We start from the raw sequence: 18067 nt of genomic DNA, 5'->3' as shown, positions 1-18067 counted from the left end.
AATGACGTTTGAAATAGGTTTCTGGCATGGTGGTCACTTGGGAACCGGTATAAACTAGACAGCGCACGGCCCGACCATCCATTTCAGCCCATACGAGGGGGCTCAGGTAAATCTCAAACTTTCGGGACTGCCTTCTGTCCTCCTTGGCTGCTCAGGATCCGGGCAACGTCCCTCAGCCACAGAGCCAACTAGTTTAACGGCCACCAGGTAAGTAGCCACCCCCGCCTTTCACTCCCTCGGGCATAGTGTCCAATGTCCCCACACTTGCAACAGATTGGATGTCAATATATGAACGCGTTACAAGAAATACACGTCCACATCATCCCGCTTGGCGTGTATTTCTTGTAACGCGTTCATATATTGGGTCACGGATTCCCCCACCCTCTGAACGTGGCTAAACAAGCGCATCCACAATTCTCCGACATCTGTGGGGTCCCCGTGCATCTTTTTAAAAAATGTGCAATACCTTGGTGAAAGTGTTCCGCTCACATGAGGGCTGGAGCATCTAGCTTCCCCGTCAAGGGGCCATCACCACAATCTCTGCCTGCATAGCGGAGGATATGGGGTGCATCCTTAGCATGCCCCTAACCCTCTCAGTCCAGTCCCACAGCAGTGAATTGATTTTTGTAAACTTTGGGAGATTGCTGAGCATGGCCCCAGCGGCAAGCTGACCCTTGTGGCACCCATGACCGCTTGGTCTGCCGCCTCGACACCCATGGACTGCATCCTGCCGACTACGCCAAAATGAAAGCAGGTAGCGGGATGCAGTGACGCAAGGAAGGCAGAGCAAGGGTTAACAATTTAATTGAACAGTAAAGGTATTCCTTGCAGGGAGATACACAGTTAAATTGGGAATGAATAAAGGAAGATGGCAAAGTAGCAACAGTTCACTGAGCAAACTTATCGTGTCGGTGGTTTCCTCAGCCGCAGATGATCCGTTGAGGGTTGTAGTGCCAACAAAGGCTTGCAAAATGTCCTCAGATGGGGATCCTCAGCTCACGGTCTAGCTTCTGGTGGCAACGGGCAGTCTCCGGTTTTACCCGTTGAGCCCCTAGTCCATAAACTCGTGAGGCCAAATTCACAGGTGCTGCAAAACCCCTGGCATCAAGTGAGGTCTCCGGTATGCTGGTTTGTAAGGGGAACTGCAGCGCCGGGTCCTGTACACGGCCCACGCTTCTATACACGAGCGCGGCCCCTAACTTAACTGAGTCCACGGCCCTGCCTCTGCTCACAGTCCCGATGCCGTGCTTGTGGGATGTCGGCCGCAGTCCGTCGCGGCTCTGATCCCTGGAAGCTAGAGCACGCTGCGCACGCACCTGCTCTGCCTCAGTCTCTAACGGCAGGAAACTCACCGCCACTGCGCACGCTTTTCTTCTAAACACACCCCCTCTTCCCGTCATCAGGTCCGTCCGGTCCCCTATTCCTTCCTCTGGGCAACATGGAACGCAGTCTCAACAGTTCCCGGACCCGGCTCAGTACAGGTACCGGCAGCCTGCCTTCCTCCTTCCACGGCAACAAGGTCATTGTCATATATCCTGACTTTACTTAATGCATCTCAACCAATGCAAAAGTCCAGAGTCCAAAATATTTCACATTAACTCATTTATTAGTCGTGATACCAGCCCTGTTCTGTCAGCAATCAGGGGCACACGCTGCCATAGGTCCATTTATCGTATATTGGATGTAATATTAGGAAACCAAAAAGCAGAATTACAGAACATATTGCTGCTACTAACAAAAAATAAGGTTATCAAGACTTCAAGGGCTGCTAAATATGTTTCTGAGGGTTAATAGTAAACTCAAACATGGGGGAGGATTAGCCCAAAAATTCTTGTAAAAAATAACAGGCTTCATGGATTATGAAACGAAATACTAGACGTCCCCGGAGTCTGAATAATCACATTGGTCTGATGTGTATTTACCGAATTAATGTGCAATCCCATAGTATTGATCCGCAAATAGCATTCTTTAATTAACCATGTGATGTCATTGTTAGGAGAGCGGATCACCACCATACGCTATGTATCTTACGATTAAGACCTTGAGGTCGAAAAGCGTCGAGAGAGATGTGTCGTCACTCTGACTTGTTGAAATTTACGGTAAATGGAATTCTGAATAAAGTGATCTCTTTCTTTTATACTAGATTTTCCAACAATTTATTTTTTTATAGATACAATTTGCCTTAATAAGCGGATAGGCCAACTGGTATAACAGTAAAATGTCGTTGTGGAGAGTGGAACTGGTGAACAAATTATTATTTTTCTTTTTTTACTGTTAGGAACTCAATTATAAAGTTATAAACTAAATTTTACAAAATATTACACTTGGTAAGGACAACTATATATACAGTCCCCTATGTAAAACAATACAACTGCTATAATATTGCCCCCTAAGTACAAGAATATAACTACTATAATACTGCCCCCTAAGTACAAGAATATAACTACTGTAATACTGCCCCCTAAGTACAAGAATATAACTACTATAATACTGCTCCTATGTACAAAAATTTAACTACTATAATACTGCTCCTATGTACAAGAATATAACTACTATAATACTGCTCCCTATGTACAAGAATATAACTACTGTAATACTGCTCCTATGTACAAGAATATAACTACTATAATACTGCTCCTATGTACAAGAATATAATTACTATAATACTGATCCTATGTACAAAAATATAATATAACTACTATAATACTGCTCCTATGTACAAGAATATAACTACTATAATACTGCTCCTATGTACAAGAATATAACTACTATAATACTACTCCTATGTACAAGAATATAACTACTATAATACTGCCACTATGTACAAGAATATAACTGCTATAATACTGCCACTATGTACAAGAATATAACTACTATAATACTGCTCCTATGTACAAGAATATAACTACTGTAATACTGCCCCTATGTACAAGAATATAACTGCTATAATACTGCCACTATGTACAAGAATATAACTACTATAATACTGCTCCCTATGTACAAGAATATAACTACTGTAATACTGCCCCTATGTACAAGAATATAACTACTATAATACTGCTCCTATGTACAAGAATATAATTACTATAATACTGATCCTATGTACAAAAATATAATATAACTACTATAATACTGCTCCTATGTACAAGAATATAACTACTATAATACTGCTCCTATGTACAAGAATATAACTACTATAATACTACTCCTATGTACAAGAATATAACTACTATAATACTGCCACTATGTACAAGAATATAACTGCTATAATACTGCCACTATGTACAAGAATATAACTACTATAATACTGCTCCTATGTACAAGAATATAACTACTATAATACTGCCCCTATGTACAAGAATATAACTATTATAATACTGCCCCTATGTACAAGAATATAACTACTATAATACTGCTCCTATGTACAAGAATATAACTACTATAATACTGCTCCTATGTACAAGAATATAACTACTATAATACTGCCCCTATGTACAAGAATATAACTACTATAATACTGCTCCTATGTACAAGAATATTACTACTATAATACTGCCCCCTATGTACAAGAATATAACTACTATAATACTGCTCCTATGTACAAGAATATAACTACTATAATACTGTTCCTATGTACAAGAATATAACTACTATAATACTGCCACTATGTACAAGAATATAACTGCTATAATACTGCCACTATGTACAAGAATATAACTACTATAATACTGCCCCCTATGTACAAGAATATAACTACTATAATACTGCTCCTATGTACAAGAATATAACTACTATAATACTGCCCCTATGTACAAGAATATTACTACTATAATACTGCCCCCTATGTACAAGAATATAACTACTATAATACTGCTCCTATGTACAAGAATATAACTACTATAATACTGCTCCTATGTACAAGAATATTACTACTATAATACTGCCCCCTATGTACAAGAATATAACTACTATAATACTGCTCCTATGTACAAGAATATAACTACTATAATACTGTTCCTATGTACAAGAATATAACTATTATAATACTGCCCCTATGTACAAGAATATAACTACTATAATACTGCCCCCTATGTACAAGAATATAACTACTATAATACTGCTCCTATGTACAAGAATATTACTACTATAATACTGCCCCCTATGTACAAGAATATAACTACTATAATACTGCTCCTATGTACAAGAATATAACTACTATAATACTGTTCCTATGTACAAGAATATAACTATTATAATACTGCCCCTATGTACAAGAATATAGCTACTATAATACTGCTCCTATGTACAAGAATATAACTATTATAATACTGCCCCCTATGTACAAGAATATTACTACTATAATACTGCCCCCTATGTACAAGAATATAACTACTATAATACTGCTCCTATGTACAAGAATATAACTACTATAATACTGCCCCCTATGTACAAGAATATAACTACTATAATACTGCTCCTATGTACAAGAATATAACTACTATAATACTGCCCCATATGTACAAGAATATAACTACTATAATACTGCTCCCTATGTACAAGAATATAACTACTATAATACTGCCCCATATGTACAAGAATATAACTACTATAATACTGCTCCTATGTACAAGAATATAACTACTATAATACTGCCCCCTATGTACAAGAATATAACTACTATAACACTGCTACTGTGTACAAGAATATAACTACTATAATACTGCCCCATATGTACAAGAATATAACTACTATAATACTGCCCCATATGTACAAGAATATAACTACTATAATACTGCCCCATATGTACAAGAATATAACTACTATAATACTGCTCCCTATGTACAAGAATATAACTACTATAATACTTCTCCTATATACAAGTATATAACTACTATAATACTGCCACCTATGTACAATTTTATAACTACTATAATACTGCCCCCTATGTACAAGAAAATGACTACAGTATAATACTGTGTCCTATTAGCAAGTTTATAGCTGCTAAATTATTTTTGGTAGACAAGACTATGCCTCCAAGAACATTGCAGAATTTTCAGGTACCGATATGTGTATTTCAGTAGTAGACCTGTTCTATATCTTGTATGTTTTCACAGAAAATTGGGTTTATGACCAATAGAGACCTGTTGCCACAGTGCAAATATTGCGTCACAGCACTTTACCTCCTGGTACGGCATTTGGAGAGATATTAGTAGACCGGCACAGTGCAGTGATATTTGTTTTCTGATCACCTGAAAAAATAGACAAAACTAAATTGAAAATGAAGTAATGTAACAATTCTTTAATCTCACAAAGTTGGAGAAATATTTCATAATCTTCCATAATGTTGGTACTTGTCACTAGCACTCAGATTTTGAAGTAACTCGGCATGAGGTTGTTCCAAACATCTTGGAGAACTGACCCCAGATCACTTGTGGATGTCACTTGTAGAATCCTTCTGATTAACTTCAAATTTATTCTGCAGCAGAAAAACGACCCCCAACATCCAGACAATGTCATAAAGAAGAACAAGGAGTCTTGGAAGTGATGACCCGGCCCCACAGAGCCCTGATCTCACATCATCCAGTCTGTCTGGGATCTCATGAAGACACAGAAGGATCTGCACAAGTGACATCCACAGAAGATCTGGGATCAGTTCTCTAAGATGTTTGGAACAACCTCCTGCCGAGTTCCTTCAAAAATTGTGACAAGTCCCTAGAGGAGCTGATGGAGGCGACGGGCGGTCACCAAATATTGATGGCGTTTAGATTTCTCTTTTGTTTAATCATTTTGCATTTTGATACTTGATACAATTATACTATTAACACTTCTAGTTTTTAGAGCATTTTAACTTTGCAGCATTTTTTCCGCAGTTGCCTAAAACTTTTGCATGATACTTTTACTAGTGACTGTACGAGCTGCTGACACTTTTTAACATTTTCCATGTACTGATTCTCTTCCTGCGGCTCTAGGAACACAAACATGGAAGGGTCTTGTAGTTTTGTCCTTGTGCTCATCTATTGCGATATTGATATATTGCCATGGAATACATTACCCATTTACTAATTTCCAGTTGGATCGTACACAGAAACCGCCATATAGTGCCAGGACAGCGCTACATAGCATCTGCTCACTGCTTGTTTTAAGTGAATGCTCATCTTGATCTCAGGGGAAATGTGAAAACATAGTGTGAGCGTAAGGTGGGGGTTCGTACTGTATCCGGCCCCCCATACTGTGTTCAGCCACACATTGTACATTGCTTTCCAACAAGTGTCATAAAGTACTCATATATTGACAATCACTGTGCAAAAACCCCATACTCTGCCCACAAAGAGCCATAGAATGCTTGCATACTGCCAAATAGTGCCATAACTATATAGCGCTATACAATCAAAATTTGGTTTGGCAAGCCCAACCACTTTATATGCCAAGCAATGAGCCATGCTGTCATACATCACCATACATAACATCTGCCTTATAGTTACCTGGCTTCCGGTACCAACCAAAAGGCAAAGCTTCCATCCCCAAGTTTGGCAAACTGCAGTTAGAAACGCGCCAAGAGTCGCCATCTTGTTCCGCACACGACTGTATTCCCAAACTGGACACCAGCAAACAAATCCTCTCTGCGCCTGAAAATAATGGATATTTCTAAAAATTCTCAGATGTCAGCGCCACCTAGTGGGCCGTTCTTAAGGAAATCTAACCCCTTTAAGCTGTGGCCATTTTTCATTTCTTAATCACTTTTTATTCAAATGTATTCACCGCTATTCTGGTGTTTTGATTTTTTTTTCTATTACAGAATTTATTTTAGGACCTTTCACTAGTTTGAGCATGCTTAACTAACCACATCATGGAAAAGTAAAGCATACCTTTTATTTTTTTGATTTCTCCTCTCCGTGGCCAAGATAATGACTTGTAAAGTTTAGGTTTAATAATTTGTAATAAATCCAAAGACGCGGTGCCAGAGATGCCTCACTGGGGGCGTGTACTTTGTCCTCTGCATGACATTGACCAATTATAACCAGGAAGAGTCATGCAGAGGAAAAAAGAACACGCCCCCCAGAACGCAACCAGAGACAGCCCTGTTCTCAGGACACAATTATATCAAAGTTCAGATCTGAATAAGGGTTTTTTAATGCATAAATCACTAATAAATGTATGAAATTAAATATTACAAGAAATGGACATGTTCACGATTTTCTATAGCCAGAAATTCCCCTTTTCCTGCTTGCTCTTTCTTTTTCCCCCACAAATCACGCTAAATGGGTCTTAGTATTCAGCAAAGAGGGGAGAGGAGGGAGATGCGGATGTTTTCCTCCTCTTAGTTTGAGCCTCCTGTGTCTGTGACACAATTTGCTATGAGAGGGGGGAAGGAGTGAAAGTAAGGAAACATGTCGCTCTCCAAGAGATCGGAAGGATCAGCCCACCTACCTTGTTCACCAGTCTGTTGGATGTATCCAAATCCTTGGCAACATTGATCGGCGTCACAGTGGAGCTCACACTGGAAAAACCTGGGTATGAAACGAAGTTATTTTTATTTACAATTCTTTGCTCACATCATTCATGTTAATAAAGGGGTTCTCAGGTGGAAAGAAGTTACAATATGCAGGGCAGCCATCAGAGCATTACAGATCTTACTGTTGTATGTGGTCTGGTGAGCAGAAGTAAAGAGGGGGACCGAGCCCCAGGGTATAATAACATAGTGCACGCCGATGCAGGGGGCCTTACTTGGAGCACTACGGAACAGCTGTGCAGCTCCAAGTGACTCCCTCCACCTTTTCTGTAATGTGCTGGTGACGGCAAGTATGCGGTAACATAATCGCGTACCAACCGGCATATACGCGCGCCACTCTCCAGGACTCTAGAAGTGGAGATGCGCCTGCAGGGCTTCATCAGAGGTAAGCATGAAAACTTTTTATTTTTTTCTTAAGTAAATGGGCTTGTGGGGAGAACAAGTGATGATGAATTGAGGGTGGAGGATGGGGGATAGTGAATGATGATGTATTGAGAAGGGGGAGTGCATATAATGATGAAAAGATGGTGGGGGACAGCAAATCATCAACTGAAGGTGGGGATGGCAGACAGCAAATGATGACTTGAGTGTGGAGGACGAAGGAGCAAATCATGATTTGAGGGTGGGGAGAGCAAATAACGATATAATTGGGGGTGAGTAAATGATGATGAATCGAGGGTGGGGGTGGTAGAGAGAGCGGACGTCACACAATGAATTGATGTGGAAGGGGGTATGTAAATATAATGAATCCAGGGAGAGGGAGGTACAGAGTGAGGGCGTTAAGGATGCAGGATTGTGACTGGGAATGAATTGGAGGAAAGAGTAGAGGTTCTATTTATTTTATATATTTATTGGGTGGGAAAGTGGCTATTTATAGTTGGTTGGGGCACAGTGGTGGATTACAATTTATATTTTGAATAATGGGTTGAATAATAACTAATTATATATTAATGGTGGGTGCACGTCTGTATTTGGTGTGTCAGAGCCTGCAGACAGTCACACAGCATTTGGCTGCAGAAGGTCTCTGAGGTTGGCTTTGCAGACACCTTTCTAATAACTCTGACTCTTGAACCCATTGGCAACTTCCCTCTGGCTCTAATTGACACACCTGGACCTGGGTGTTTATAGACTTCCTGTCTGCTTCTGGGAATCACCGGTCATATTTCCATTTTCCCCTATTGAGGCTTGGAGCTATAACAGTCGGCTATCTTCCTCATTGGTGATGTTGGAGGATGTCTGTGTTGCCTCTCTGAGTCTACTCAAGATAAGTCTTCCCCTTGTTTGTCTATCCCAGTTGTCTTTAGTTGTAGTCGGGATTAACTAGTGCATACCACATCCTTCCCTAAGCAGAGCTTATTGCCAGGGTCAGGCAGGGATTAGGTTCCTGCTCAGCAATAGGTGCAGAACCTATATAGGGACATTTAGGGCAGACATGATGACTTTAGATCTGCGTAGAGGTCTCCACTTCCAACTTCTCTAGTGTTGGGCTCCCTTCCCCTCATCCCTTCGTGTTGCACTTAGTCTTCCCACACTGTGAGTGACAGTATTCAGCTGCATAGTGCAGTAGTTTGCTAAAAAGTGAGGAATGTGCTCTGGAAGCGGAGCTCTAGATAATTGTATTATTTTCTGCAGGGACAAGTCATGGCTGGAAGAAGTGATGGTGGTCAGTGTAAATAAGAAAAGCAAAGATGAAGGATTTCAACTAGAGACATAACTTGTGAGTCAGTGTGTTACTTGTACACTTACACTATACACTTTATACTATATACAGAGCTCCTGTGTATAATGTCACCAGTGTTCATTGTATTAACTATATACTGTGTACAGAGCTCCTATGTATAATGTCACTGTTGATCACTGTGTTACCTGAACACTGACACTATATACAGAGCTCCTGTGTATAATGTCACTGGTGGTCACTGTATTACCTGTACACTATACATTATATACAGAGCTCCTGTGTGTAATGTCACTGGTGATCCCTATATTACCTGTACATGGACACTATATACAAAGCTCCTATGTATAATGTTACCAGTGATCACTGTATTAGCTGTATATTATATACACAACTCGTATGCATAATGTCACTGGTGATCACTTTATTATCTGTACACTGACACTATATACAGAGCTCCTGTGTATAATGTCACTGGTGATCCCTCTATTACCTGTACACTATACACTATATACAGAGCTCCTGAGTATAATATTACTAGTGATCCCTGTATTACCTGTACACTGACACTATTTACAGAGCTCCTGTGTATAATATAACTGGTGATCCCTGTATTACCTGTACACTGACAGTATATACAGAGCTCCTGTGTATAATGTCACTGGTGATCACTGTATAACCTGTACACTATACAGTATATACAGAGCTCCTATGTATAATGTCACTTATTGTAATATTAGTATTGTTTTTCTTATTAATGATCAGCATTATAGTATTTGGTCACTATGTGGTGGTAATATGTGGTCTGGTCATGATGTGGTGGTATTTGTTCCTTGTATGTGGTATTATTTGGTCACTATGTGGTGGTGATATGTGGTCTGGCCATGGTGTGGCGGTATGTGTTCCTTGTATTTGGAAATATTGGTAATTTTTAAAAATATATGTGACACATTCCCTTAAATAAAAATAAATCAATCATAGAATCATAAAAATATAAAATAATATAATATAATAATATAATATAATAATATATAATAATATATATTATATATATATATATATATATATATATATATATTATATATATAATATAATAATAATATAATATAATAACAGTCCCTATATAATAATAATATAATATAAACTAAAAATATACTTAGAAAGAGGATTGAGCATTTTAAGAAATCGTTAACCCCGTAACGACCAGAGCTATTTTTGGTTTCGCATTTTCATTTTTTGCTCTTCTTTCCAGAGCCGTAAAGATTTTATTTTTTGGTTAAAATGGCCATGTGAGGGCTTGTTTTTTGCGGGACAAGTTGTACTTTTAAACGACACCATTGGTTTTACAATGTCATGTACTCGAAAATGGGAAAAAAAATTCCAATTGTGGTGGAATTGCAGAAAAAGTGCAATCCCACAGTTGTTTTTTTTGTTTATTTTTTTTTAGCATGCTCACCAAATGTTTACCATGTTCACCAAACTTTTTTTCTCGTTACACCATTTAGCGGTTGGGTTAATTATTTTTTTATATTGATAGACGATACCAAATATGTGTATGTTTGATTTTTTCATTGTTTTATTCTGAATGGGGCGAATGTGGGTGATTTGAACTTTTATTTTTTGTTTTTTGAATATTTTTTAAAATATTTTTTTTTAACTTTTGGCATAATTCAATAGTCTCCATGGTAGACTAGAAGATGCCATAACCTGATTGGCTGTGCTACATACGGGCGATGATCAGATGCCTGTAAGTAGCAAAATTGCTCACTTGCTATAAGCGCCGACCACTGGGTGGCACTCATAGCAATCCGGCAGTGACAACCATAGAGATCTGCTGGAGACCTTTAGTTGTCATGCCGACCCATCGGTGACCCGCGATCATGTGACGGGGTCACAAATGGGCAGGATTTCTGGCGCGCTTGTCGGAAGTGCGAGTTAAATGTCACTGTCAGACTTTGACAATGGCATTTAACGGGTTAACAGCCATGGGTGGATCGCGATTCCACCCTCGGCTGTTAGAGGCACGACATGTGACGGAAAAGATGTGGACTCACCACCGGAGCCCACATCAAAGGGAGGGAGTCCGACATCGGTGTCCATTTACGCCTGATGTCAGAAAGGGGTTAATAGGTTAGAGTCGAGAAGGGCTTGGCCAAAAGAGTGGTGGCCGCTTAAAAAATCTTTTTGCCAAAACAAAAGCTGATGGCTGTGTATGTGATCTGGTGTTCGATGGGAACTGTTAATATGTCATTGGTGAGGACGTGGTGCAAAAGTACTGTAGTTTTTCCAAGAGTTGGCAGTTGGACAGTGGAAGGTTCGAGGGGTGGACGTGGAGCTGGGGTGGAGCCTGGGCTGAGTCTCAAGAGGGCCCCAAAATGTTGCCATTATGGGGCCCTGAAATTCCTGGTGGCAGCCCTTCCAATATGTGTCTCACCCATTGGGAACACTTGTCCCTGTCACCGTTATCCTGTTCCTCACAGATACCCCGCTCAGCGTCCGGTATGGGAGGAGACTGTAGAAATGCTTCACCTTGTTCCCGAGGGTCTCTGCACAGAGGAGGATACAGTAGTGACACACGGCCCAGGTTATAGCGGACGTTATCCATCTTGTCACTGACACAAACCTCTTTTACGGTACAAGGACCATGGCTTCTCGTTCAGAGAAATGTCACAATGATCTGCAGTCGCGGAGCTCAGGTTATTACAATTCCATGTGTCCGGGAAAATGAGACATGAGAAATATTTCTCCGTCCTGTCTCGTAAATCTGCAAGACGACACCAAGTCTCTTCCTCAAGACAACCTGGAGACAGACGGAGGGAAGGAAAACATCCGCAGATCAGATCATAGTGAGGAGGAAGAGGAGAAAGTATGAAGGAGGGATGAAAGCACGGACACAGACATCTGCACTCCAAGTGTCAGAACCCTGCACCCCAACTGTCAGCACCATTATCCTGTACCCCGAGTGTCAGTGCCATTATCCTGTACCCTGAGTGTCAGCGTCATTATCTTGTACCCAGAGTGTCAGTGTCATTATCCTGTACCCCGAGTGTCAGCGCCATTATCCTGTACCCTGAGTGTCAGCGTCATTATCTTGTACCCAGAGTGTCAGTGTCATTATCCTGTACCCCAAGTGTCAGCGTCATTATCTTGTACCCAGAGTGTCAGTGTCATTATCTTGTACCCAGAATGTCAGTGTCACTATCCTGTACCCCGAGTGTCAGTGTCATTATCCTATACCCCGAGTGTCAGTGTCATTATCCTGCACCCCGAGTGTCACTGTTTTTATCCTGTACCCTGAGTGTCAGCGTCATTATCCTGTACCCTGAGTGTCAGCATCATTATCCTGTACCCTGAGTGTCAGCGTCATTATCCTGTACCCTGAGTGTCAGCGTTATTATCCTGCACCCTGAGTATCAGAGTCAGTAAATGTCGCTAAGCCCTGTCCTGTACTTACGGGTGAGACACCAGGACAGGGCTTGGTCAGAGGAGTAATGCTCTTTAGAAATCCAATATTCCAGACGTGCTACGGTCATGTCTTTGTTAATAACGACATCCTCGTTGTTTACAGGAAAGAACTGTTCCATGGCCGACGCTGTGGAGACATGAAATAGACCCTGGATGTGGTGAAACGTGAAATATGGCAGAGAGAACAAATGAGGACAAAGGTGGCTGCTTGGCCCCCTCTGAACCTCCCCGATCCTCCCTGACATTCACCTCATGACACCCGTACCTGAAGCTCTGGTCACATTGGTGGTGGCTTCTACCTGGGGACATCCAGTAACGCTGACTGGCGTCTTCTCAACACCTGAACAGCCATGATAAGGAACATTGTTAGGTCTGATGGTGAGGGTCACCCGCTTATGGACACAAATCACACAATGTGAATCTGACAACAGGTTCTCTATAGCTCAAATGGCTGATTTCTGCCCACACAGGGGTCTGTGTAGTCTGTAACCACTAGAGACACATGGATCTGCATAGGAGCTGTGTACACCAATAATTTTACTGGAGGCTTTTTCCATAGTTACTGGTACCTTCACGTAGGAAAACTCGCTGAAAGCCAAAAAATAGCTCCTGAACATCCTTCTTGGTCTCTTCACTCAAGTTGGAGGAGTAATCTGCCATCCCAAAACTCTGAGACAACAAAGAGTAACCTGCAAAGAGGAGCGCGAGTCAGATATCAGAGGACGACAAAATATGGCTCCGACATATAACACAGAGCAGTACACAGTGCAAACACTCGCATCAGCCAATGTAACAGGGAGCTGAAGAACCCAACTGGAAGCATCCAAAGGATGAAAGAGGAGAACCTGCCCATCATCCCCTTCAGCAGACCCTCAAAATGTGTATCAGAAATATCCCCCCTGTATATTGACCCCAACCAGACCCGTCCTGAATACAGACCCCCAGACCTCAGCTGAATATAAACCCCATAGAAGGTCTTTGTATTAAACCCCCTGACCAGACCCTTTACATATACACGCTCGACCAGATCCACCCTGTATACCGACTCACTCTTTGAATAGAAAACCCAAGTCCTTAACCCTCTCAGTATAGAGACCCCCAAGCCAGACCTCCCAGTAAATGGACCACAGACCAAGTGGCATAATTAGAGTCTAAGAGCCCCAGTGCAAGATTCTGCTTGGGCCCTCCCCACCACCCCCATCCTGATATATATGTCCCTCATCCTGGTATACAGTATATCCCTGGTATATATATCCCCCATCCTTGTACATATATATTCCCCATCCTGGTATTTGTCACCCATTCTGCCACTGCTCCATTATACTCACCTTCCCTCCGCTCCCCCACCTAACAGCGTCCTCTTCTGAAGCCAACATCTGACTTCAGCATGCAATTGAAGGGAGCACATGACGTCACTGCCATGCGCCCCAGGTGACGCGTACACCGACGTCAGCTGCTGACTTCTGATTGGCCTTCAACATATTATGTGATGTCAGGATACGACGGGTCTTATTGTTTAAATTCTCAGAGAAGCATTACATGGCCTATAAGCAGGACCGCCATCACAAGGGGCAGGATGGGAGACACGGGGGGCAAGATGGGAGACACGGGGGGCAAGATGGAGACACGGGGGGCAGGATGGAGGCACGGGGGGCAGGATGAGAGGCACGGGGGGCAGAATGGGAGGCACGGGGGCAGGATGGGAGACACAGCGGGCAGGAAGGAGACACAGGGGGCAGGAGGGAGACACAGGGGGCAGGCGGGAGACACAGGGGGCAGGATGGGAGGCACAGGGGGCAGGATGGGAGGCACAGGGGGCAGGAATATGGGTCAGGATGGAGACATGGTACAGAATGGAGACACAGGGGGCAGGATGGAGACAGATGGGGCAGGATCATGGGGCAGGATGGAGACAAATGGGGCAGGATGGAGACAGATGGGGCAGGTTGGAGACAGATGGGGCAGGTTGGAGACAGATGGGGCAGGTTGGAGACAGATGGGGCAGGATGGAGACACGTGGTGCAGGATCAAGGGCAGGATGGATACAATGGAGACAGATGGGGCAGGATCACTGGATACATGGGGCAGAATCATGGGACAGATGAAGCAGGATCATGGGACAGAAGGGGCAGGATGGGACATCACATGGGGTCAGAATGGATACTCATGAGGGCGGGATGGGAGAAAATATGACTGTAGCCAGGAATGAGACACACGGGAGCCAGGATGGGGGATATTATTACCATAGGGGCTAATTAAGGGATATTACTGCAGTGATGTATTTATTTTATTTTTTGAGGATACTGTTTTAAATGGGGGAGGCGGTCCTGTTTCTGTGTAGAACGACAGTACTGTATGTCGCCTTTTTTGTTCATCTGGTGTAGTTTAGAAGTTGGGAAAAAAATTAATGTGTTCTGCAAGCGATGTTCTAGATAACTGTGTTATTTCCTGCAGAGACGAGCCCTGGCTGGAAGACGTGATGGCGATCTGTGCTGAATGAAGATGAAAAGCAAAGATGAAGGACTTCACCTAGAGACATAACTGGTGAGTCAGTGTGTTACCTGTACAATGACACTATACACTGTATACCATATACAGCGGTCCTGAGAACAATGTCACCAGATTACTGTATTACCTTTTCACTGACACTATATACAGAGCTCCTGTGTATAATGTCATTGATCACAGTATAACCAGTACAATGTATACAGCAATCCTGTGTACGTCGCTGTTGATCACTATATTACCTGTACACTGACACTATATACAGAGCTCCTGTGTATAATGTCACCGGTGATCATTGTATTTCCTGTACATTGACACTATATACAGAGGTCCTGTGTATAATGTCACCAGTGATTACTGTATTACCTTTACACTGATTACACTGACACTATATACAGAGCTTCCGTGTATAATGTAATTGATCACAGTATAACCTGTACAATATATACAGCACTCCTGTGTATAATATCACTTGATCACTGTATTACATTGTATAATGAAACCGGTGATAACTGTATTTCCTGTACACTATACACTATATACAGAGCTCTTAGTGTATAATGTCACTGGTGATCCCTGTATTACCTGTATGCTGACACTATATACAGCGCTCCTGTGTATATCATCACTGGTGATCACTGTATTATCTGTACACTGACACTATTTACAGAGCTCCTGTGTATAATGTCACTGGTGATCACTGTATTACCTGTACACAGACACTGCATACTAAGTACAGATCTCCTTTGTATAATGGCACTTATGGTGATATTAGTATTGTGTATTTTTATTAATGATCAGTATTGTATTATTCAGTCACAATGTGGTGTTAATATGTTGTCCGGCCATGGTGTGGCGGTATTTTTTCCTTGTATGTGCTATTATTTGGTCACTATGTGGTGGTAATATGTGGTCTGGTCATGGTGTGGTGGTATTTGTTCCTTGTATGTGGTACTATTGGTCACCATGTGGTAGTAATATGTGATCTGGACATAGTGCAGTGGTATTTGTCCCTTGTATGTGATATTATTTGGTCACTGTGGTGGTAATATTTGGTCTGGACATGGTGAGGCGGTATTTGTTCCTTGTATATGATATTATAGGTCTCTATGTGGTGATAATATGGTGTCTGGTCATGGTGTGGTGGTATTTGTCCCTTGTATGTTATATTATTGGTCATTTTGAAAATTGAAAAATAAATAAAAATATACCTAAATTGTATTGGATATTTTAACAAATGATTAATAGGTTACAGTAGAGTAGGGCTCGGCCAAAAGAGTTTACCTTTTCGTGGTGGCGGCTTAAAAAAATCTTTTGGCCAAAACAAAACCTGCCGGCTATATGTGTGATCTGGTGATGGGAACTGTTAATGTGTGATTGGTGAGAAGAGGAGTTTTTCCAAGAGAGAGAGGTGGACTGTGGACAGTTCGAGGGGTAGAGCCTGGACGTAGTCTCAAGGAGGGCCCTGAAAATTTTGCCAGTATGGGGCCCTGAAATTTCTGGTGGCAGCCATGCCTATAAAGTCTCTATACACCGCCTTGGCGCTCTCCACAAGTAGAAAAGTTCCCCTTTAGACAACCAGTCAGAGGCCTCTCACCTAGGCAAATTTGATTTAATGCTTTGCACTAATGAGGGGCAATACCCCAAAACACTATTCTGCTTATGGAGTTTCTGGTTTGAATTCTTATGATAAGTCATATGGCATGGCATGGCTCGTCAAAGGGTCAATATTGACTTTTAGAATTGCTCCCTGCAATTCCCTACAATAGGTGGTGCTAGAATTCAAGTTCTCTTTCTCTCTGAAGAAGCTATTTGCATATTTAAATTCACAGATGAGCACTGTATGACCTATAAGTCTCCTTACACCAGCTTGGAACTATACTACTACTACACCAGTGCCACCTGCTTTTCATCACCTGCACCATCCTGAATATCTTACTTCCAGAGAACTCCTGTCCTCCTAAGAAGAAAGAGAATTTCTTCTGCTCCTGATTGGATTTCACTCCTCGGCAGATCCCATCTCCTCCCAGCCTGGACGTCTTACTCCAGTCATTAATACTACAAAGCAAGGTGTTCGGAGATCTGAGCAGAGCACATATAATGGTGCCTATTGGAGAAAGTGCAGAAAGACATGAATATTATATGGGTACACACAAGGGCTCACATTACACTGTGCCAAGTACAGACCATGCTAAAAAAAACATAATTACATATATAAAGTGTTAAATCCCCAAAATATAAGCATAAATGATGCAGCTCTGACTAGCTGCAGCCACCACTAAAGGGAGCTCAGGAGCTAACTGCATACAGATTTATCATTGAGTTTAATGTAAAGTCAGTTTACAGTGTGCTCCCTCTAGTGGTGACTGAAGGCAGACTTTTTTTTATGTTTCTCACTATCTAAGCTAAATTATTTTGAGCTCTGTATCTGAAAAATGGACCTCAAGAGCAAAACATTGTGAACCTATTTAACAGTCCTTTCATTTATGTGTCCCCAAACTTATTACATGTAGTAAGCAAATAATTTGGGTTGGAGTCTCTGGGCGATGGCCGTACTCAAGGTAACCTTTTAAAGGAGCGGTTGATTATTTTAGCCAAAAAGTATTAATGTTCCCTTTTATTTAGGTTGGTTTCTCGCTCATGAAAATCTGGATTCATTACACAAACTTCCAGACTGTTTACTTGTTTTCTTGCAGATCTTAATGAACTTCTAATTGAATTCAGTATTGTTCCCGGAGTCAGGAAGGCGCTCACATCCCGCACAATACACAACGCAGATAGCTATGTTCCCAGCTCTATACCATAAGGTAAGCAGATGAGGACCCCGACTGATATCAGGACCATGGGCGGTAATTACTCGCACATCTTTGGGTCTCGTATGTACGTTTTATTCCAAGATCATCAGTATT

General features: G+C 41.7%; 1 protein-coding gene across 1 annotated transcript in view; it reads right to left on the bottom strand.

The window, feature by feature from the left end:
• TG (thyroglobulin) overlaps positions 1-18067 on the bottom strand; it is a 249352-nt gene that overhangs the window by 73825 nt on the left and 157460 nt on the right. The window contains 9 exon segments of the mRNA XM_073590435.1: positions 5181-5249; positions 6483-6626; positions 7429-7508; positions 11623-11734; positions 11812-11988; positions 12643-12780; positions 12919-12993; positions 13223-13342; positions 17098-17265. Coding sequence (XP_073446536.1) covers positions 5181-5249; positions 6483-6626; positions 7429-7508; positions 11623-11734; positions 11812-11988; positions 12643-12780; positions 12919-12993; positions 13223-13342; positions 17098-17265 — 1083 coding nt within the window.

Source organism: Dendrobates tinctorius, unplaced genomic scaffold, assembly GCF_039654945.1.
Source record: "Dendrobates tinctorius isolate UK_male_01 unplaced genomic scaffold, ASM3965494v1 ptg000116l, whole genome shotgun sequence".
Lineage (NCBI taxonomy): Eukaryota > Metazoa > Chordata > Amphibia > Anura > Dendrobatidae > Dendrobates > Dendrobates tinctorius.
The sequence above is the reverse complement of the archived record's forward strand: the minus strand, read 5'-3'. Positions and strand labels throughout refer to the sequence as shown.